At 32.2% G+C, this 23,822-nt stretch overlaps 2 protein-coding genes across 12 annotated transcripts in view; one reads left to right on the top strand and one right to left on the bottom strand.

The window, feature by feature from the left end:
* Positions 1-4,926, top strand: part of Asah1 (N-acylsphingosine amidohydrolase 1) — a 70,644-nt gene extending 65,718 nt beyond the window's left edge. For both annotated transcript variants that reach the window (XM_071610450.1, XM_071610449.1), the window contains one exon: positions 4,888-4,926. In XM_071610450.1, coding sequence (XP_071466551.1) covers positions 4,888-4,926 — 39 coding nt within the window. The remainder of the gene's footprint in view (positions 1-4,887) is intronic.
* Pcm1 (pericentriolar material 1) overlaps positions 1-23,822 on the bottom strand; it is a 96,613-nt gene that overhangs the window by 11,150 nt on the left and 61,641 nt on the right. For 7 of the 10 annotated variants that reach the window (XM_071610438.1, XM_071610441.1, XM_071610439.1 and 4 more), the window contains 12 exons: positions 21,420-21,584; positions 18,613-18,672; positions 16,236-16,408; positions 15,793-15,924; positions 11,706-11,826; positions 9,942-10,100; positions 9,568-9,704; positions 8,094-8,228; positions 5,293-5,490; positions 2,688-2,750; positions 2,313-2,448; positions 1,747-1,907 (listed from right to left, as the gene is read on the bottom strand). In XM_071610438.1, coding sequence (XP_071466539.1) covers positions 1,747-1,907; positions 2,313-2,448; positions 2,688-2,750; positions 5,293-5,490; positions 8,094-8,228; positions 9,568-9,704; positions 9,942-10,100; positions 11,706-11,826; positions 15,793-15,924; positions 16,236-16,408; positions 18,613-18,672; positions 21,420-21,584 — 1,640 coding nt within the window. The remainder of the gene's footprint in view (positions 1-1,746; positions 1,908-2,312; positions 2,449-2,687; positions 2,751-5,292; positions 5,491-8,093; positions 8,229-9,567; positions 9,705-9,941; positions 10,101-11,705; positions 11,827-15,792; positions 15,925-16,235; positions 16,409-18,612; positions 18,673-21,419; positions 21,585-23,822) is intronic. The other 3 variants (XM_071610442.1, XM_071610447.1, XM_071610448.1) reach the window with 1 other exon arrangement.

Here is a 23,822-nt window from a genome sequence, read left to right as displayed (position 1 = left end):
AAAAATGGTGGGGTATTAAAAAAAAAAAAAAAGAAAGAAAGAAAAAAAGAAAAGACAACGACGACGACTACCAAATTGAACAATAGTTAAGATATAAATTCAAAAGACCCACAAGTATGCTTGTGACATAAATAAAAGGAGACTTGCAACAAGGTATACTATTACAGTATTTCAGAACTTCAGGAAAAAAGATCTTTTAGAACAGGCAGGGGGAAAAAAGAGATAAAGGATGAGAACTAAGAAAGCCATGGTTTATCTCTATAGCAACACAGAAAACCAGAGAAGGAAGCAGCACCTTCAAAGATTTTAAGGAAAATATTTTCAACACCAAATAATTAAGACTTGCATAGATATATAATGTATAAAAATATCATGTCTTTTGTCAGGCATGGTAGTAAGCCCCTGTAATTCTAGCTCCTGGGAAGGCGGTCAGTGGTAGAGTGCCCCTGAGTTCAATTCCCATAACACACACACACACAAAGCAAACAAACAACAACAACAACAACAAAACAAAAAAGACACTTTTTTTTCGAAGTTACTAAAAGATACGCTACACCAGGGCTGGGGTTGTAGAGTACTTGCCTAGTGTGTGTGAGGCACTGGGTTCAATCCTCAGCACCACATAAAAATAAATAAATAAAAATGGGGTGGGGTTGTGGCTCAGCAGTAGAGCGCTCACCTAGCATGTGTGAGACTTTGGGTTCGATCCTCAGCACTACATAAAAATAAGTAAATAATATTGTGTAATAAATATGGTGTCTAACTACAACTAAAAAAAATATTTTAAATAAAATAAATAAAGATATTGTGTCCATTACAAAAAAAAAAAAAAAAAATTGAAGATATGCTACCCCCAAATAAGGTGGTTAGCCAAAAGAAAGAAAGACTGAATTCTAGAAACAGAGATCTGAGAAAGAAGATAAATAAATAAATGTAATTTCTATATTGGTAGCTATTTTGCAGGTCGAAAGAAGAGCCAAATTTAGAATGTAGCAAAAGGCGAAATGCTCCAGAAGAAAAAAGGAAGCAAAAAAAAAAAAAAAAAAAAGACAAATTTAGTTTATACAGAAAATTTTGCTACTGGGGAGTATAGCAGAAAACTTTAAATGTTACAAGAAAATTAATAAAAAGTGAGGAACTTCTTAAATTCAGGAGAAAAATATACAAGGCTAAGAAATAAGCAATATTTACTTGCTCAATAGTTAGTAATATTAACAGTTTAATCAAGTCTAAATAGATGGTTAAATATAGACAGACACACATATTCAGAAATATTGAGATTAGAGAGCAAAAGAAATTATATAAAGTGTTGCCTTTGGGACAGAATAAAGTGAAGGCAGAAAGGGAAATGATTTCATTTTTGTTACAAACTATTTCATGTATAACTAGGAGAAAAATATAAAGATCTTCTAAAGCATTTCATTGTTTTTTAAGATGTTACCAAAAAATTAAGTATTAAAATGTTTTAAATAGTTTGGGCTGGGGAGATAGCTCAGTTGGTAGAATGTTTGCCTTGTATGCACATACAAGGCTTAGGTTTGATCCCCAGTACCACCCCCCCCCAAAAAAAAAAACAAGGTTAAACATTACTAAATATAAAACAAGTGTTTCAGATTCTAATAAGAATACTAAAGATGCTTATATCCATGAAAATGGGATTGAGAAAAGCTATATATTTTGACATTTTTCAGCAGGTGCTTGTTTTCAATAACTGAAATAAAAGTGTGCCAGTCTACACTGAAATACCTGACTGTCCTGTTCAATTTCTTCATTAGTTTCAGTGTTAGCCTGAAGTGAAGTCTGGACATCTACAGGGCTCTCTTCAAATTCTTCTATTTCTTCATCCTCATTCTCATCTTCTCCACTTCCATAATTAGTTAAAGCTTGAGTTTCCGCTTTAGATAAATCTAAGTTGATTAATACATAATTTTTAATAAATTTCATCATTTAATCTTTTTTGGTTTGGGGGGAGATTTTTTTGGAAACTGGTTGCAAACTCCTGGACTCAAATGTACAATGACTTCAGCCTCTGAGTAGCCAGGACTGCAGGCACCTGCTATCAGGCTCACATCATTGAATCTTATGGGCCAGATGCTTAAAATAGAGTATATAAAATCTTCAAACTGTAAATACTAGAAATCGTGGCATAAAAAGGCCAGGTAATTTAATCAAGACCACATAGGTAATTTAGTCAAGATCAAATTAGAATTCAAATTCAAGAGTTTGACACTTACTTCTATTCTCATTATATTCCTCTAAACTGTTTAAATAAGTGACCAATAAAGAACCACACTTCAGACTTTTAAACTTACTAATAGATACTGGACATCCTTCACTTTCTTCATCTTCCTCTTGATCAGAAACATCAGATCTTACATTTTTGGGACCTTCGGCACCATATACCTCAGGTGTCTGAATCTGCTTAACTGTTTCAGTCTCATCCTTGTCCTAGCAACAAGTAATTTAAATAATTAATTCTTTTATATACTTTAAAAGGTACATAGTTTAGAAATACAAAGATCATTTCTGACAATCTAATTTGATTTTCAAAAGAAAAAAAGGTTTTTCAGAAAAAATAGCATCTGATGATATACTCTGCTCTCAAATATTAAGGTAAATGCTGTTAAAATTATTTCATATTTTGTTCCAAAAGCATTATTTATAGGCACAAATTAATTAGCACATACTTTGTCTTCATCATCAATCTCTCCAGCAGGTGAGCCATGATCTCCTTCAAGAATCCTTTTGGCCTATTAGCAAATCCATTAAGCAAAACACGTTGGTAATTCAGTAAACTTTAACAAATATTGCATTTTTCATCATGTATAAAGAAAAGAATACTTTCTTAGAAATGTAGAGTAAGTTCTTTTCTTTAAGTCTTTTAAATTAACAAAACTAAAAGTAGCAGCACTTACCTCACTACTCCTTAGACATATAAAAAGGCATCTCAAATTTATTAAGTCAAAAATAAAAACCATCATTTTCTTCCTCCAAACCCCATCCTTCCTCAATCTTCCCCACCTCTAAATCGCACTTCATTCATCCTGATACATAAACTAGAAAACTCGGAACCAGCCTTTGCTTACATTCATTATTCACCTCTAAACCAATGAACACCTCACTGACTTAATGATTATCATACATTTGTTGTTGCACACCCATCTAAGACATTAGCTTATAATTTCTTACCTGGACAATTTGAACAGTTTTATAAGTGGTCCCCCCACTTCTCTCTCTACTCTCCTCCAGTACATGTTTAATGTGGTATACAGAAATTCTTTAAAATTGAATGTGAAATTATGTCACTGCTCTTTTCAAACTTCCCCATGAGTTTCCATCATATAAAGTAAAATATAAATAAATAAAGTTTTTATGTGGCTTAAAATGCTCAACAACTTGACCTTAAAAGAGAATGAAATGAAGGGCCCCTATAAAATTGAGAACAACATCTCCATGCTGACAGTAAGGTTGACAACTTCCAAGCCTGACAGGTTCCAAGAGCACTGAAAATGACGATTGCCCCCTGCCCCTGCCTGTCAAAAACAGAACAACTAAATCTGCATATATTTGTCTCACTTTGTTGCTTTTTCTCTTTAAAAAAGCTGTCCTCACACCCAGAATTTTTGAAAATGAAGTTGCTTCTATCTTTCTTCAAAGCTGGCTCTGAATAAAACCTATTTTTCTACCAAATTGCCTCTGAATGTTTCTGGAGCAGTAAAAAGCCTAGCCTCTTCCCTGCTACCAATATTTCTGCAGCCTAGTCCATCTCTACAAGAAGAAGATACATCACCTATATTCTTACCACTTCCCTCAATATGCTTCTTTCCTCCATGACCTTTTCTGTTCTCCAAGTGATCAAGCCTTCCTTAGAGTTGTTACACTTTAAGTTATCTTTGCATGGAAAGCTATTTCCTTTCATTTTCATTATGAACTCCTTATTTTTCATGGTTTAGCTTATATTTCACTCAAAGGTGAAGACTACCTAGCTAAAGCAAACTGAAAGGAGACTTCCTTCTAATAATTTAATATGGTGTTACGCTGTTTTATTTTCCTTAACCTCTAAAGCAATGGCTAAAATGAATTTATGTCTGGAATATAAATGTTATAAAAATATGAAGTACATGGGCTGGGGCTGTAGCTTAGCAGCAGAGTGCTTGCCTAGCATGTGTGAGGCACTGGGTTCAATCCTTAGCACCACATAAAAATAAACAAATAGGGCTGGGGATGTGGCTCAAGTGGTAGCGCGCTCGCCTGGCATGCATGCGGCCCGGGTTCGATCCCCAATACCACATACAAACAAAGATGTTGTGTCCGCCAATAACTAAAAAATAAATATAAAAAAAAATAAAATAAAATAAAGGCATTCTGTCCATCTACAACTACAAAAAAAAATTTTTTTTAAAGTATGAAGTACATAGTTTGACTTTGTCTACTTTAGATTCTAAGAAAGAGAGGTTATTTCTTTTTATCTGGGTCTTGGCCTGCTTCCATTCTCATGATCAGAGGGCCAAGAAAAGGGTGAAGATCTAGAGGGAAAGCTTCTGGTAAGCCTAAGATACAGGCGGAACCAACTCATCCAAATTCACATGGTCAAAATTAGTTTGACAAGGGAAAGAAACTACAGGAGGATATGAAACTAAAACCCTAACCAACAAACAAGGCTGTCTGTTGTTGGAATGACCTCTGGTTGATATATATTCTTAGAGACTCTTTGGGGACTGGTAACAGCCAGGGCAGGTAGCTGACCAAAAAACTAGATACCCAGTCCTCCTCTCCTCTTCGGAGGCCTAAATAAGTCACAATGAAGTTAAACAGATGTGTGACAATGTACATTTAGCATTCCTATCTGTATTCTGCATTCGTGATTTCTTTTTTCTTTTTTTGCAGTGCTTGCTTGGGATCCAACCAGGGCTTCACACTTATTAGGCAAGTACTGTACCACTAAGTTACACTCTCCAACCCCTGCATTTCTAATATTTACTGTTTTTACTTCTGAGATTTAATATGTAGTATATGTATGGAACTACAATCTGATTAAATGATTTTACTAAAAATAACTACTTTCGCTGAGATCAAACAAATTTAGGTATTAATACTGATCATGAACCATACTTAGGGCTGGGGAGTTGGCTCAAAAATAGAGTGCTTGCCTTGCATGCATGAAGCCCTGGGTTAGAGCCCTAGCACGCATGTGCATGTGCACGTGCACACACACGTGCACACACACACACAACCCACTATATTTACAGGCTAATTATAACTATTCCTAAAATCAAAATCAATGTTATTTACCTCTTTGGCATAAGAATGTATCACTCCAGCTGCTTCTATTTTCCTTTTGCATCTCTGTTTAACAGTTATACTATTATTATCCAAATCTTGCATGAGTTTAAAGAAAGCCAATTCATTAAACAACACTTCAGATATCTCCACAAGAAGGTCTTCTCCACAGTCCTTCAGTTTTCTGCCCGCAAATTTTGCCAATGAATCCTATGCATAGACAAACCAAATGATTTTAAGATCAGAGAAAACTTCACTTGTGGGCACAGCAATATACATTATTAAAAGATTAAATTATAATACTGACTTGGAGAAAATCAGTAGTATTACTTTTAAGTACTGAAAAACTTAAAACTAAGGAAAGACAGTTAATTACTAAGTTACTAGGAATTTTGCTAGTCCTGCTTAAAGATTATACAACAAGGGAAAGCAAATAATTATGGTCATCCATAATTTTAATCCTTATTAATATAATTCCTGGGCACAAACAAAACAGGGGATTCCTAATTGCAAAAAGTTTTCAGATAGTACATACTAGGCATATACCTATACTACAGTAATGAGTCATTAAATACTGTGAGAGAAAAATACAAAGTCCTCCACATCTAAATGGTATCATTAATTTAGTTTCCTCTTTATATTAACCAACCATTCATTGTAATTAGAATTTTCTTCAGAATAAGTTTAAATGTAAACTTTAGTTCAAGTTGAATTTTAGCATCATCAAATGAAAGGGACAATATTATTTATTCTATATTCTACAGTTAAAACTACTTCCCTTTTCTTTCTTTAAAAAATATAGAATGCCATTTAGAAATAGACAAGTAAATACAAGCAATGTCCCATTACCCAAAACAAATAGTATCTAGTTCAATCATAGAAAGAAGTACTCAAAAAAAGAAAAAAAATACTACTCAACAAGGCTGAGTGCTTTGTGAAAAAATTCTTGAACAGATTTCAAAAGGAAAACTAGACAACAATAATTTAAATTTCAGCTCATGAAAAAATTTTAATATTCTAGGTGGTATTTGATGTAAATTAACTTGTATTTTCACATATGTGCCCCTATGAAAAAAATCAGGAATGGGATGCAAAAAACACATTCGAATTTTCTTAGATTTAGATAAAAATCTTATTTCCAAATTAATGCTTTGGATTCTGCGTAAAAATAAGGGAGAGCTGTGTGGATCTTGATAAAGAAAATATGTTAATTACAAATAAATTATTTCTCTTTCAGCTAGATTCTAAAAGTTATTTCTCCCTATAGAAATAACCTGATTAAATTTACTAAAATTCATTTATATACAAGCTATCATAAACATTTTTAATACTTCACATATTTCTGCAAGAACATTTCCATAGTCTTTTAGTTTTCTGCCAGCAAATTTTGCCAGAGAATACTATTTAAAGGATTCCTACAAAGTACACCACCACTGATGTCTTATATTCCTTATAAATTATGCACTGGCAGTATTAAGTAAAGCCTGGACAGTTTGAGCCTATTACTGAATTTATAGTTTAGTTTTAATATTAACATGATGGAAATTTGCATCTAATCCAGGGTTTAAAAAATTAACCAAGTGATAATACTATATTTCAAAAGGAAAACTAGACAACAGTAATTTAAGTTCTAGCAAAATGATAATACTATATCCACAACCAGTATAAACACAAAAAACAGAAGGCAAAATTTCATAGGAAAATTATGCAATAAAATGAAATTAAAATGTATTGTCTAATTTGGAGTAACAACATCTTACTGAGCCATCTCAATGGGAAAATGTTAGGTAAAATGTAACAGTAAAAGTGTCTGACATAAGGAGAAATAAAGTTTTCTTATTTAACACAGGATTTTTCAACCTGTCCCCCTTTTTTTATGGTGCTGGAGACTGAACGCAGGGTCTTAAGTATGCTGGGCAAGCACTCTACCACTGAGCACACCTCTAGACCTCAAACTGGACATTAATGATTAATTTAAAGTTATATAATTCTGTTATGAGAGACTGCCCTGTACATTGTAGGACATTTAGCAACATGTTTGACCTTTATCTAGTACTTCCCCTCCCACTTCCCTATCTCCCTGTATCATACCTGCTGTATGGTATTCATAAAATGTCTTTAGACATTGTCAAATGTCTCCTGGAAGGCAAAAATCTCCCCTAGTTGAGAACCACTGCCTTGATATAAAGTTACTGTACATATGAATATAGAATATGGATTACTAAAAGCTGGGAAACATTGGAGGGAAGGGGGATACAGGAGGTCAGCTGATGGGTACCAAAAGGAAGTTCAATAGAAGGAATAAATATTTGTGTTAGAAGCACAGTGAGATAACTACAGTTCACAATAACCTATTATATACTTTATGAAGATCTAGAAGACAGGAGTTCAAAGTATCTAAACATAAAGACATGATAAGAAAAGGGAAATGCTAATTACTTTGATCTGATTAGTGCTAAAAAGTTTTTACAATTGATAACTGGTTTCCAGCTTCTAAAATTTCCTAAATTAGTCAAAAACTATCTTAGAAAAAGTCACAGAACATTTTAAACTTAAAACATTCTTACTGGGTAGAGAAAAAGAAAATCAAACCAATAGATTTTTAAGTTGGATACATGTAATTCCTAATATTTTTTTAATGAAGAAATAAACTAAAAAGTATTTAAAAGGCTGCTAGAATGAATGACTACTGAAATAAATCATGTAATGCCAGAAAATAGAAAAAAAAAAAAAGAACAAAACAAAAAAACCCCACCAAAACCAAACTAAAACAAACTAACCAGGTGGTAAGACATAGAAGTATAAACTCTTACTTGTAATATACTTCCAAGTTGCTTATGAAAGAACTTCACAAACTCCTTGCTCTCATCATTTTGCTGGGTAAGGGTCAATACCATGCGTCTTACTGAAGTAAGAAGCTGAGAAGAGCATATTTCATCCATGTGCTCCTAAGAAAAATCCTAGTTGGTTAGGATATACACTTATCTACTATTTAAAAATTTTTAATCCATACATTATGAAATTTCATTTCTCTTGCACAAATAATTTTCACATACACATTTTTAGAAAGATTCACTCATGAGAGCAAACTCCCACCCTACACATATTGAGTTTTGCAATTTTGACCAACATAACAGTTAAAAGCTAGTAAAATATTATTACCTTTTATCATTTTCTTTCTGTATCAAAGAGAACTATCCATGCTATAGTTCCCATCTGCATGTCTTTCTGTTTATAAAGTTCAATTAATTTCAACTACTTTTACAACCCATTCTTATTATCTTCTAATTCAGGGTTTCTCAAACTTCATATGATAGACATCCTGTATATCACAGGATGTTTTGAAGCACACTGGCTTCTCTATCCATTAAATGTTAGTTATACTACTCTCCAAAATATCCACAACCTTGGCCCCATCCTAACAATGAAAATTGTCTCTAGATGTTATGAAATGTCTTGAATCAACAATAACCTCTAACTTTCTTAACAAGCCACTTTAGGTATGCTTCTTTTCTTTTTTATATATTTTTAAAATGTCAATGGACCTTTATTTCTTTATATGCGGTGCTGAGAATCGAACCCAGTGCCTCACACATGCCAGGCAAGCACTTTACCACTGAGCCACAACCCCAGCCCCAGGCATGTTTCTTACTGTCCTTTAAAATTATGTGTGAACTGCAAAATAATCTGAATTACCATTAATTTTTTAACATATATATATATATATATATATATGATATATATATATTTTAGTTGTGAATGAACCTTTATATTTATTTATTTTTAATGTGGTACTGAGAATAGAACCCAGTGCCTCCTCACACATGCTAGGCAAGTGCTCTACCACTGAGCCACAACCCCAGCCCCTACCGTTAACTTTCTGAGATGAGTCTAAAGAACATCTATTATCAAGTAATCTCCAAGACAGCAAAGGGCTTGATTTGTTCACTGCTATGTTCACAAAACAAGACATAAAGTAGACATTCTACAAATATTTTTGAATGAATAATAAATACTGTGTAATCATTAAAAACATGTAACAGAAAAATAATAATCTTCAAAGATGTTTTAACAAATGAAAAAAGCACTATGCATGTGTACAAAATAGTACAAAAAAGGCTCACAAAATGTTGCTGGGGCTATCTCTGGGTGAAAACTAATGGGTCCTTTTTGGCTTTTTTCTTTTGTTTACTTGTATTTTAAGGATTTACTATAATGAAGTTTTTTGAATGACTCAAAAATCAAAATACAGAAAGTTAGTTTATCTTCTAGAAACAATAAGTTTACCTTCAAAAAAGGAATGACTTCTTTCATAATTGCTTTGATCTGTCGATCCAGCTGCTGAGTATCAATTCTAGGACACGGGATGCTAGAAACTTCACTTACAGGTTGTTGTGAACTATGATTTTCAATAATGGGAGTCTCTATTTTTTAAGAAAAATGATACATTAACAAAATGAAGCCTATGACACTATACATATGTATTTATGCCACATTTTAAAGAATGTTTAAATTATGATAATTTTATGCTAAAAAAGGAAATATATGCAGTTTTTAGTAGTCCAAACAATTAAGAAAAAGTAGTAAAAAAAAAAAAAACTATTAATATGCCAGGTAGAGCCTTTAATTGTTTCAAATACCCTAATCAATCTAAAACATACCTTCTGAATTATTAATTACAGTGGTGGCGGAAGCAGCATCTGCATCCTCAATAACTCTGCAGGTGCATCTCATATTTGAGTTACTTTCGGCCTCAGTCTTCATACGCTCATATTCTCTCATTCTGGCTAATGCCTGATCTAAGTGAATCACTGTGTTACCTGCATTTGGAACAGAAATATTTTTAGTATTCATAAAAGAAACTTTTCACGTATTTCTAAAAAAATAATGTTTGAAGTAAAGAAAATTAGCTTTAAACCAGTTCTATATTAATGGGAAACTTTCTTTACATCATCACATTTATTTACCTAATCTTTACAGTAAGTAACCCTATAAAGTAGGAAACAGTGTTTTCATTTTCAGAGAACTTAAGTAACCTGTCAAAAAGATTTCATAGTCGAGCATAAAAGTAGTGATTTAAACTCACGTTGATTATGAAACCCACTTTGTTCACTATGTTTCATTTAAACAGTAAAAAGAAAATAAATTCCAAAATATCACAAAAATTCTACAGAAAATGATCCAAACTAACACAAGCAAATAAGGTAAGGAAAAAGCCTATCAATGAGAGTTCCTAATTCTCCTATGTCCACTTCAAACAATGCTAGCAGTGAAGGGTTGTTGAAAAAGAAAAAAAAATCAGTAAAAGAAAGAATATAGCCAACACTTTAAAAGTTAGTAATTCAGAAAGGGAAGGATAAGCAAAGAGGGAAAGAGTTCATCGTGGAAAACTGCCTTTGAAATCATATCAATCATCTTCTCCTCATATGAACAACTAGAATAATGGCACATGAGATTATTTTATCAACAAAGTGCCCTGGAGATCTGAATTACTGACGATTTTGATATCCTTTAATAGGCTGCAGCATAGAAAAATGTTATCAGGTATATTTTCTTTCCTCTGATTTCCTTTCTAAGTTTAGCACTGAAGTTTTGTTTTGTTTTTTAAAGTTATGTAAATTCTTTTTACTACTCATGGGGGAAAAACATAATGTGCCATGCTTTAACATTACCTGAAATTTTTATATAGGTTATTTATGCCAAGAAATGTGAGTTCTTACCTCACACTATGAAGTTAATATTTTTAGTGAAAATGTGTTTGAATAGGTCTGAAGTTCTCCCATTAATTTACTAGGTTTCCTTTAAGGAAACTTTACTTTAAGGAGAAGGAAATTAACATTTTGAACTCTTATTATTCATGCTAGAAAGTTACATACATTTTCCCCAACAATACAGTAAGGTATACAGGATCCCTGCTTCCTTAGTATTTGCAGAATCATAAAGATTAGAAGATCTGCTCAAGGTCGAAGAGTTAAGAGTACTGAAATTAGACTTGAGACTTTTAGGTCCATATTCTTTAAAATGCATATTGCCTTTCCAGTTGTTTCTTTCTTTCTTTTTTTTTTTTTTTTTGAGTTGTAAATGGACACACAATATATTTATTCATTTATTTTTTTAAAAAATATTTTTATTAGTTATTGATGGACCTTTATTTATTTATTTGTTTGTATGTGGTGCTGAGAATCGAACCCAGGGCATCACACATGCCAGGCAAGCGCTCTACCACTGAGCCACAGCCCCAGCCCCAATCTTTATTTTTATGTGGTGCTGAGGACTGAACCCAGTGCCTCACACATGTGAGGCAAGCACTTTACCATTGAGCTACAGCCCTAGCCCGATCCAGTTGTTTCCTTATTAATGCAATTCAAAGACTGCATGAGATCAACTTAAACTCATATTGAGATGATAAAAAAAAATGCACTTACCAAGATCATCTGTTGCAAAAGGTTCAAAATTTGAAGATACAGACATGACACTAACATTATCAGCATCATTTTGTTCACTTATTTTATGTGTTTCTCTTTCAAAGTTCTTCTCAAAAGTTTCCTAAGTTATAATAAAATAAACAAAAATCACTAATATTTCCTTAAAACATTTTATAAATATTAAAGATCTAACAAGGAAACAATATTTGCATAACATTATACATCTTAAAGAGATATTCCATCCAAGCAAAACTGTGACAATCAACGTTACTAAAGGATAAATGCAAAGTCACAGAAAATACTAAAATATTAAGGAACCTTACAGAACACTTTTCATGTAGCTAAAAAGTCAGCTGATCAAAAATTCTAAACTGACAAAATTAACTTTTAATTAAAATTTAAATTATTCCTACATCTTTATGGACATTCTCTTATCTCCAAACTCTAACAATATGTAGTACCTTACTTTAACATTGTCTCATATTAAAAGAAACAAAAAAGTATAATTAATATTTTTTAAAAGTAGTATTTTATTTATTAAATATAATTTACATACAATAATGCACCCACTTTAAGTGTACCGTTTGAGGAATAATGACAAAAGATACACTTCTATAAACAGTTTTCTGAAAATAAAGATCACTTCCACCAGCCCAGAAATTTCCTTTGTACCTCTTTACAATCAATCCCATTGTACCCCAATTATATGATTTCTTTCACTACAGATGTGCTTTGCTTGTTCTAGAATTTCATACAAATGGAACATACAGTGAATACTCTTTAGTGTACTTCTTTTGCTCAGTGTGTTTCTGAAATTAATCCCCAATTGTTGTGTGTTTCAGAAGTTCGTCATTTTTTAACTGCTGTATTTTTTATCCACCGTATTCCCTTGTGTGGATATATCAGTTTATCCATTCATCTCCAGTTTGAGGCTATAATGACTAAAAAGATGCTGTGAATATTAGTGTACAAGTATTTTTGTGGATATGTTTTCACTTCTCTTGAATGAATACCTAGAAGAAAAATTGCTGGTTCATATGTCAAATTTATGTTCATCTTTAAAAGAAACCTCCAAACTTCTTTCTAAAGTGGTTATACAATTTTACATTCCCCACAAGCAGTATAAAAGAGTTTCAGTTGTTACATGTTCTAACCAACACTTCTTATGGTCACATCTTTTAAATTTTAACTATTTTAGTGGGTGTGAGGTAGTATCTCATACAGTTATAATTTGCATGCTAGTAATTTGAAGCATCTGTTAAAACTTCCTGGCAATTTTTTTACTAAGTTGTCTTATAATGAAGTTGTAGAGTTACTATGTAGGCCAGCCTCTCCTAACACTACCTTTTGAAAAGCAGAAAGTTTTATTTTTATAAAACCTAATTTTCATTTTTTTCTTCTATAGTTAGTCCTTTTTGTGTTACTGGACATGCTGGGAATTTACTCTAATCCCAGTAACTTGGAAGGCTGAGGCAAGAGGATCTCAAGTTAGAGGCCAGCCTTAGCAATACAGCAAGACTCTGTCTCAAAAAATAAAATGGGCTGGGGATGAAACTCAGGGGTAATGTACTCCTAGGTTCAATCCCCAATATTAAAAAAAAAAAGCAAACATACAATGACAAAAAATCCCCCCCCAAACCCCAATGTCTATTATTATTGGGGTTTCTCCCCCAATGATATCATTGGGAGGATTCTCCCCCATTTCCTCTTAGAGAGATTTTATAGGTTTTAGTTTTTATAGGACTCTGTCATTTTAAATTAATTTTGTGTACAGTGTGATAGAGAGGTTATTTATGTCTCATTTATATTCTGACTGAAACATTCAAAAAGTATGTTTTTTCCATGTTCTTAAAAATAACTAGCTATTGATCTTTTATTTTAAGTTACCATCATAGCAGAAAAGTCCCTACAGGAAACTGCTATAAACACTGAATGATGTGTTGCTGCCGGTAAAATGACATTGGTAGAAAGATATTGACATTAATGCTGAATTTAAGTTTTGAAAGAAAAAGTAAATAAACTGTATTTAATTATTTTTTTTTAAATTGTAAGCTTTTTGTTTCAAGTCCCTACTTATTTAAGTAGAACACTGTTTACATTTTACTGTAGATTTAAAATCCTGTCAACTTTATCTTAAATTTAGTCCAATTTTCAAAATTTGCTATTGATGGTGCAGACCAATGTGCTCAAATCTTTCAAAATAAATGAAAATAATGCTGCCTATATGACAATATGAAACTTGGATAATAAGGAGAGGTACTAGAGTTAGGGATACAAAATTACTGAAAAAGATCTTTTAGAACAGACTTTACATTCTCTTCCAAACTATTACAATGTCCAATAAACTTTAATATAATCTAATCTATTTTTTATGCATATAATTCACAAAAAGGAGCGCACATTTTCAGTTAACTATAATAATGATTTATCCAAAGGCGTACTTCTTAATTTATATGTGAATTGTATAGTCAATGAAAACCATGTAGTTTTAGACACAGGTTTCTGTTAACAATAGCTTAGAAGTTAGATCCTAGTGGAGAAAGATTTTAAGAAGAAAAAAAAATACATAAAGAAGTATTGTTTTCAACAGGAGTTTAAGCTAAAGAGAAACATTAGAAAAAGTCCACAATAGTTCTAAGGAACTTAGTCTATCAGAAGAAGAGATAAAATAATCTTAAGGAAAAAAATCAAGATCTTCTCAAAAAACTGTGTGTTAGGGGCTCAGTAGTAGAGCACTTGCCTTGCATGTGTGAGGCATTGCGTTTGATCCTAAGCACCACATAAACATAAATAAACTAAAGGTATTATGTCCATCTAAAACTACAAAAATATTAAAAAAAGACTTTGTGTTAATATTTCAACACCATAGTATGATTCCAACTTTCTACCTAGAGCAAATATTTGCGAATCAAATCTTCATATGTTAAGAGTTGTCCTTAAAAAAAAAAAAGAAAGAAAAAGTGTATTTGCTATCCCAGGACCATATACATCTTTTATAATAGAATCAAGACACTTTAAATAGGTTATTTCCAAAAATACCTAGTACATTATCTCCTTAGTATGGTAGCAATTTTTGAAGAATTTTTTTATAACTTTAATTAATTAATTTAATGTGGTGCTGAGGATCAAACCCAGTGCCTCACCCATGCTAGGCAAGTGCTCTATCACGGAGCTACAGCCTTAGCCCCCTATGGTAGTGATTTTGTTACCTAAGTCATTCCATCAAAATTATGCACACTAAGTACTATTTTCTATCATGCTCCTCACACTCTTCTACTTTTCCAGGGCCTTTTTACTTCATTGAAAAATTTCTCCAAGTTGGGCTGGGGTTGTGACTCAGTGGTAGAGCACTTGCCTAGCACGTTAAGCACTGGGTCTGATTCTCAGCACTGCATATAGATAAATAAATAAATTAAATGAAGGTTAAAAAATTTTTTCAACAAATGTAATACATTAAATTACATTTTCCCTTGATGATTTTCTTTTTTCCAGGCTCTTTTTCACCAAAAGATCTGATTTATCCTGTACTAAGCAAGGGTTTTTACTGTGATTGGTTTACTCAATGTTTGAAGGCACACGAGCTGCATTTATTAGATGTCTGTTACGAATCAGCTCCTATGTTATTATCTATCATTTATGCAGAATATTTTGGTATTTCCCAACATATTTTGATTGTATTTTCTATTTCACCCTCAATATAAAGTAATAGATTACACTCATCTCTTTTTTTAATGCAAAAATTAAGCCAGAATCAGTGACACAAGCCTGTAATCCCAGTGACGTGGGAAGCTGAGGCAAGAGGATCGCAAGTTCAAAGCCAGTCTCAGCAATTTAGCTAGGCCTTAAACAATTTAGCGAAAACCTGTCTCAAAATAAAAAATAAAAAGGGATAAAGGATATGGTTCAGTGGTTAAGAGTCCCTGGGTTTAATCCCCAGTACCAACCAACCAACCAATAAACAAACAAAATTTAAAAAGCTAAAAATTGAATATATTACACATATTCACAGTTTGACAACAACCTATTTAACTTTTGTTCACTGCATACTGAAATTATGTCCATGTTTTTCTAATTATTATCAGCTTACATCATCAGTAGTAGCAAGGCTTTCACTGGGAGTAAGCTCTGAGTTTGAAGCTATCCAAGTACCAGAGTTCACTGACTTTACATTTTCCCCTTCTTTTTCATGGTTTTCAGAAATATGTCTCGATACTATATCCTAAATAAAGAAATAAAATATTTATGAAAAAACATAAGGCTTAATTCCAAATTTATCTTACAAATGGAAAAATAAAGATAGTACTTCTTATCTCACAGGTTAAGTGTAAGAAATAACATTAAAGATGAAACATGGCAAAATTACAAAGACTATCTATAATCCACTTATGCTATACAATAATTTTTAAATAAAATGTCAAGAAAAACAAATCAAAATACATGTAGAATTAGGACATGCTTCAGTCTAAAAAAGTAACCAGACATTATCATGAAGTAAGGTGATAATAGATAGGGTTGGAAAAAGAATGATACCTGCAATGCATATAAAGCCCTCTGCCTTAAGTAGTCTGTATTAAGTAGTTGAAGCTCATGGAAGAGTTCAATAAGAAAATGTGGGCGAGATTCATTTTGAGATATTAAAGTAGCCACTTCAGAATAAATAGTATCCCGCAAAGCTTCAAACATAGAACAATCACTCCCAGTTTCTGGAAGATACAAAAAATCAGGAAGTTAAAAAAAAAAAAATCAGGAAAGTTAATACTGATAAAATATCTTCATAACAATTCTTTTCATTTATGTCCTTACTTTAAGCTTTAGATTTCTTAAAAATTAGAATATATTTCTGTTGCAGGACATTTCAAGTAGAAAAATAAGATTAAAATTACCAAAAACAATCTGAAAATATAAAAATCAACACTATATATTAAAGAAATACTGAAATTCATGGATAACATGAATCACTATATAAAACCCCATTTATTTCTCAATAAAAAACATTTGGAAAATTTTATATACTTCATGGGGAAAAAAAAATCAGTAAAAATTTTTCAGCACTTGAATGAAATAAGTTCAAATAATCTGCCTTGTTTTTTGCTAATATGAACTTTATAACAGAAAAGAAAATCTGTTTATTTTTAATGTTGAGAACTGCTAACAAAAGCTACTATCTTAAGGTCTATATGGTTATTAGGTTTACTAATTTTCAAATTTCATCTACAATTCCGAAAAGTGCTATACTGATAAATAACTAAATTTATAACATAACAGATCAATTTTACTACAGTATTTTATTTACATTCTCAGTATTAACTGAAGCAGGCAGTGACCTAACTGAAGTTTTTGGTTTCCCCGAATTTCAGCATCTCTATCATTAAGCTACAATTCTACTATATGTATTTGTTGATAACATGAAATGATAACTCTCAAATGTACACAGTCATACTCTTAATTTTAACAGTTCTTAACTAGGAACTATTCCCACTGAATTCTCTCTGGAGGGGGAAAAAAAAATCTCCAAGTGGTTTTCCTAGCTAGCAAATTCTGTAAACTTTATAGAACAATACTAGAACTTCAAGAAGCCAGTCTCAAGTTCTGCAAAAATCAGGAATACCTCAGAGAACCATGCTTTCAAAAAGTATGTAAAGAGCATGAATTTAATTGATTTCTGAGAGAGAGAGAGAGATAAGGAAATGCAAAAGGAATGTGCTCTAATGGAAGAACTTTCTGCTAAGTAAGTAACTGAACAACTTCAGGTCTCAATTTCTGAAAGCATAAAATAATAGTAATACAAAAATGCAATTTTCCTATCTTGCCTCAGATAGTCATGAATATAAAATGAAATGAAATGCTGAAGTTTTCTTAGTAGTTTTAAAATGTTCAAATGTGACATATTATAAAAGTGACATTTACTATAAGCAGAAACCAAAACTTCCTTTAAGAAACCTCTACTTATAGTAAAATTCCAAATATGATTTGATATACTATCCTGTTCTTTAATCATAGTTGTTTGATCTTGAAAATGTTTCTTTCAAAGGTAAAAAAAACAAAGGGTTTAATGACATCTTTAATATCAATATGAGATAAAATTGTCACTCTAAATTTAAAAAATTATTTCTACATAATGAATTATCCTTCCTTCCCTTCTACAGTGATGGAAACTGTATGCCAATTTCTCCTCCTAGATTATTAATTATAATTAATTAGCTTTTGCTAGGAAAGTCCCTGATCTTGGTCAAGTTTCTCTGATCCTATTTTGATTTTATACTATTTTGAGAGTTCTTTTCTTTGGAATTACCACTGATATTTTTTGTCAGTTCTGGGTCCTTTACAGTTTCCTAAAGGTTCAAAAAGTCTTTCATTTTTTCACTCGTGTAGGAGGAGTTGAAGAATATTAACAATGCTAAATCATAAAGAACCATATTTAATCAAAATAGTTTACAGAGCAAAATAGTTTTCTTGAATTTTTCTAATTTCCATCTTGTATCTTTATCACAGTCTGTCATAGTTGTTTTGTTTGATGGCTTCTTATTTTTCAATAGATATTAACTGGTGATAAAAAATAACTATAATATAAAAATATCTGTTTCAAAAATATTAATGTTTTGAAATATTCAAGAAATATAAAATAAGTAACTTTAAAAAATAGTTTCTATTACCCTTATAAATATGTTGATTAGGTTTCATACACTAACTGTAAAACAAGAAAAGCAGCCAATTTTACCAATCAAGAATTTAAAATAAAAGACTTCAGAATTTTATGAATATGAACTTTTTCATTTTTATAATAGTCAAATAACATACACTAAGCTAAATTGTAAAAAAAAAAAAATCAGAACAACATAACTAAGAATTTTAGGACCAATGGGAAAAAATTCACAAAAGTGGACACCAAAACTAAGCAGATTGTTACCTGGCGCTTCATTGCATGCATTTCTGTTAGATTGCTGTAGTAGTATTCTCCTAGCATGTGCTGTAGGAAAGGGCAGACATAAGGATGAACATAAAATGTGTATGAGTAGTAAAGACAGGGTCTATAATATGAATAAGTGAATGAAAAAAAGAATTAAGCGAAATTTTAAAAAATTTGCCTAAGTGAAATGTTATCACAAGGTATGGTTTATTGTTCTATTTTAAAATAATCTCATTAGGGAAAATCTCAAAAGGTTTACTATTATAAACTTACATTACTGTGACTGATGATGACTATCCTAATAAACTTTTATCATTTATTTTTATGAAGCATACACATTAAGATGAACCTCCTATATAACTCCTATAAGAGAAAAAAACTGCATAATCCAATACTAGCAGTTACTACACTCTAATAATCACATAATATGGGTAGAATAACAAGTGTTAGTATACAATGTACAAAATATTTTAGAGAATGGTTAAAATGAAAAAAATCTCTTTTGGGGAATGTAAGGGAGTACTAATTTATACTACTCAGAACATTGTTAAATTCACCAAAATTCAAGCATTACATTTTTTTCAAATGACAATAAGGTCTAAAGTACCACTATGACTATCAATGATTTAAGTAATGCCTTTCAATTTAGTACCCTTCCCAACTTCTACCCACTGTTTACTCTTTAAAGATGTCACTATTTGATAAAGAAAATAAAAGGAGATGAAAATTGTAAAGTTTTGATAAAATTCTGGGTCAGGAACAATAGAACTATTATTTTTGCTAAAAGGAACCTGAACTTAATGCTTCAAAATTCAGCACTATCATCTCCTAACAATATGAGCTACAGAAAGTCATTTCAAAATACAAGCAAATGTGATTTTTTTTTAAACCTGAGTAATAAGTACTCATTATTAAAAGTCTTAGAACTTACAGAAGATGATTAAACTGTTAACTTTTTTTTTTTTTTTTTTGATACTGGGGAATGAACTCAGGGGCACTTGACCTCTGAGCCACATCCCCAGCCCTATTTTGTATTTTATTTAGAGAGAGGGTCTCACTGAGTTGCTTAGTGTCTCACTTTTGCTGAGGCTGGCTTTGAACTCACAATCCTCCAGCCTCAGCTTCCCAAGCTGCTGGGATTACAGGCAGGCATGCACCACCACTGCACCTGGAAAACTATTAACATTTTGATGCATTTTCTTCCAGTCTTTTTAAATTCATGTTTCTGTTTACATATAGAAGGAATCATACACTGTTCAAACAACACTAAATGTTGATTTCTTTTTCATTCTGTTTCCTTAAGATAGGTACCAATAAGAACAATTACTGGGTTAAGGATATAACTTTTGAAATCTTCTGCAAAAGTTGTACCAATTTATATTACTAGTTCTTTATAAGTGATAGAAAAGACAGTACCCTGATTCCTCATCAAAAAATGGAAACAAAGCCAACTTAGCATCATAAGTCTCAAATGATATGTAAAAAATTCTGAAAACAACAAAATACATCAATTTTGAAAAATTTTAAGAATAAAGCATAATATATATAATTTCACCTGACCTTATTAACATATTAGTCTATAATTCCTGACTCCCTTTCCATATTTGTTTGAGACGTCTTTATAAATCAGAAAAGTACTAGTACTTATTTAAACTAAGATGGTGGTAAACATATATGACTCCACTGAACCACGTATCTGGTATTATGCTGGAATTTAAGACGTAAATTATCCATTGCCAAGGAACTTGGAAAGGTGATAAAGATATTTAAGTAGGTACATATTACATAATATGATACAGGCAACAAAATAGTTTTATATAGGCAACAAAGTAGGTTTATACAGGCTCCAATGGAAACAAAAAGGAGAAATGGAAGTTATTCTGGCTTGAATTCAAATAAAATTTCAGGGTCCCAAATAAAAATTTTATGTAGGAATCTAGCATTAAAAAGGGCTTATAGGGTTGGGGTTGTAGCTCAGCAGTAGAGTGCTCGCCTAACATGTGTGAGGGCCTGGGTTTGATCCTCAGCACCACATAAAAATAAAATAAAGGTATTGTGTCCATCTACTAATAAAAAATAAAATTTTTTTTTTTTTTAAAAAGGGCTTATAAAGGGCAAAAAAGGACTTGAGGCAGAAAGTACAACTGGTAAGGTAAGAAACAGTGTTAACAGCCACGAGAAAACTTAGATCCCAGTCACTAAAAGAATAAAGTTCAAGGTGGTGAGAAATGAGTCTGGAAAGGCAAGATGGAACCAAGTCCCCAATGGACATATATGTTAAATTAAGGCATTCATACTTTATCCAATAGGCATGGTAAAGACAAAGTTGTAAGCAGAGGAATAACAGGATTTTGTATTAAGCTTTTAAAAAAAAAAATTATTTTTTAGGTGTAGACAGACACAACACAATGCCTTTATTTTTATGTGGTGCTGAGGATTGAACCTGGGTCCTGCCCGTGGTAGGCGAGTGCTCTACCACTGAGCCACAATCCCAGCCCTGTATTAAGCTTTTAATTATATAAGATTTTGGAATTTCAAATTGGGAGTTCCATGTTAATGTCAACTATTCATGATTTGCTTAGGAATAAGTTTATTAAAATGTGTCAAAAAGTATCATTACACAACACAAAAGCATTTCCAGCTTATATTTCTTAATATCAAGAAATGTGTACCATAATCTCGACTACATAAAATCTCATACATGATAAAAATGAGATAGGGTAATTTTAAAACTTGCTTTAATAAGGCTTTTCAAATCCAAGATGAAGAACTCTTTAAATTAAAGCAAATTTAAGAAGAGAACATACCTGAAGATATTTCTGTAGACCTATTATATTTTATTATTTTTTCCAGCTGTTCATGATTCTTTCTGCTGAATACTTTTGCTTGAACAGGCTCTTCAGTCTGAGCTGAATGTCTGTTCCTACTTTTGCAAGGTTCACATGTGCTAGACATACTGGCACTTTCATATCCTTTAGTTTAAAAAAAAAAAAAGTTATAGCTGTTACCAGTTGCAGCAACTCAGAGTGAAAGAGAAATCGATTTCCATAGTGAAATAGTTCAAGTAACTCAATTTATAGTTTCTATGAAGGCCTGGTATCAATTGAACATAATACACTAATATTATCTTGGAGCTATCTTTGCAGAAACCTTTGGAAGCATAGGGTAATAGTAATAAACACTTCACTAGCTTTTGACACTTGCATTAAAGACTTTATCCCATTTCAAAATATAGTACAAGGCAGACCTTATACCACCAAATGCTCTACCGGACTCCAAGTTAACAAGTTTTCAGTATTGGAAAAACAAGAATCATATTCAATCTATATAAATATCCATAATAAAGTGTACTGGGCATTAGTCAAATATGTCTGCCTTTCTTATTTATTATATATTTTATGCAAATGACTTGGTTTAAAAAGACTTACCCACCCGCAGGTTATACATATATTCTACTACATTTTCCTTCTATGTATTTTTTTCCCCGCCCACATTCATTTTGCTATATGGTACAAGGTAAGAATTCAATTTTTTTTGTTGTTGTGGTTTTACATAGGTAATTGATTATACCAACCCTCTCTTCACTGAATTAAAATGTGTATTGGCTAATATATTAAACCCTCTCATATTTACTAGATTTTATTTATTTATTTACTTTGGTGCTAGGGATTGAACTCAGGGGCACTTTGTCACGGAGCCACATCCCCAAACTCATTTTGCATGAGCCCAGACAGGGCCTCACTGAGTTGCCTACCGCCTCGCCTTTGCTGAGGCTGCCTTACCATGATCTTCACATAAAACACATCAGAAATAAGGGAACGATTGCCACATTATTATATAGAATGACATAATTGAAAGTATTGTTGGTGGTGTCATTTAATAGCACACAATGCTCTGAAGAAAAAACCATTTAAGCACATTATTCTAACAAGAATGTTTTTATAAATGAAAATAAGCTTCTGATTGCTAATACTGAATCACATGAAAAAATGCTAAATAAATTTAAATTACAATGCAGGTTACTTAGCATATATAAAATTATCTCTGGGGGAACCCCACTAGGTACTTTAAAAAAGATATACATACAAGGACCAAAAAAAAAAAAAAAGAAAGACAAATACATACATATATACAGCTAACCCTCCCTCCCAAACAACCAAAAATGTGACATGAAACATACCACAACTAAGATGCTATAAAGAAAGAAGAAGAAAAAACTATTGTTTTATATATGAGACCCAAATTTAAAATATCAAAGGCTGGATTTCTGAAGTTGAGCTACTAACGTGTGATTGAACTGGAGAGCACTTTATAGTAATCCTCCAGAAGCAGCAGAAGAATTTAATGAATGTTAACAGTACAGAATAACACTGGCTAGGTCAGCTAGTGTAACAGCAGCAAGAATAATACATGAGGTTCATTACTTTAAGGGTGTGATCTTCTACACCACTTCACTACTCTTTCCTCTATCTCCATTTTTTTCTCAGTATGAGTGGTTCATATAATTAGAAGAAATAGTACTTCTATATGGCCCTCCTTTGAAGGGAAATGGCTTAGCCATGGCCCCTTAAAGACCTTACATGTTTCAAAACAGGATACCAGATGTAAGGACTAAACCACTGCTGAATCTAATTCATGGCAGAAAATCATGTGACCCTCTTGGAATACAGAGCTTCTATGTGATCATTCCCTACTTGCTGTCTTCTCTCCCTGGGAGGCTATTAGTAGATAGTTTTGCATTGCCACTCAGGTTCTGATGAAACATGAAATCTTTCTACCTCACTCCTGAGGGGACATCTGCAGACTATTAAATGCCTTAACTGCATGCAGTACATCTCTGATTCTCAGCAATAGGGTGTCCTACCACTGAGGTTACAACTGCCATTTGGCACCTCTTGTTTCAGTTTTCCTCTTTTAAGTGTGAGACAAGGGAGCTGGCATCTCTGACTACTCTTCGTTTCTCAGGCCTTACCTTACCTTTTTTTTTTTTGAGATTCGGTCTCACTAAGTTGAACTTGTGATCCTCCTACTTCAGCCTCCTGAGCCACTGAAATTATAGGCGTGCACCACCACAAAAGGCTCCCTTGCCTAATTGTTATTTATTTATTTATTTATCTATTTGTTTATTGGAATGAACTCAGAGGCACTCAACCACTGAGCCACATCCCCAGACCTGTTCTGTATTTTTATTTAGAGACAGGGTCTCGCTG

This window comes from Marmota flaviventris, chromosome 3 (genome assembly GCF_047511675.1).
Source record: "Marmota flaviventris isolate mMarFla1 chromosome 3, mMarFla1.hap1, whole genome shotgun sequence".
Classification (NCBI taxonomy): Eukaryota; Metazoa; Chordata; class Mammalia; order Rodentia; family Sciuridae; genus Marmota; species Marmota flaviventris.
Note: the sequence above shows the minus strand (reverse complement) of the source record. Positions and strands in the feature narration are given on the sequence as shown.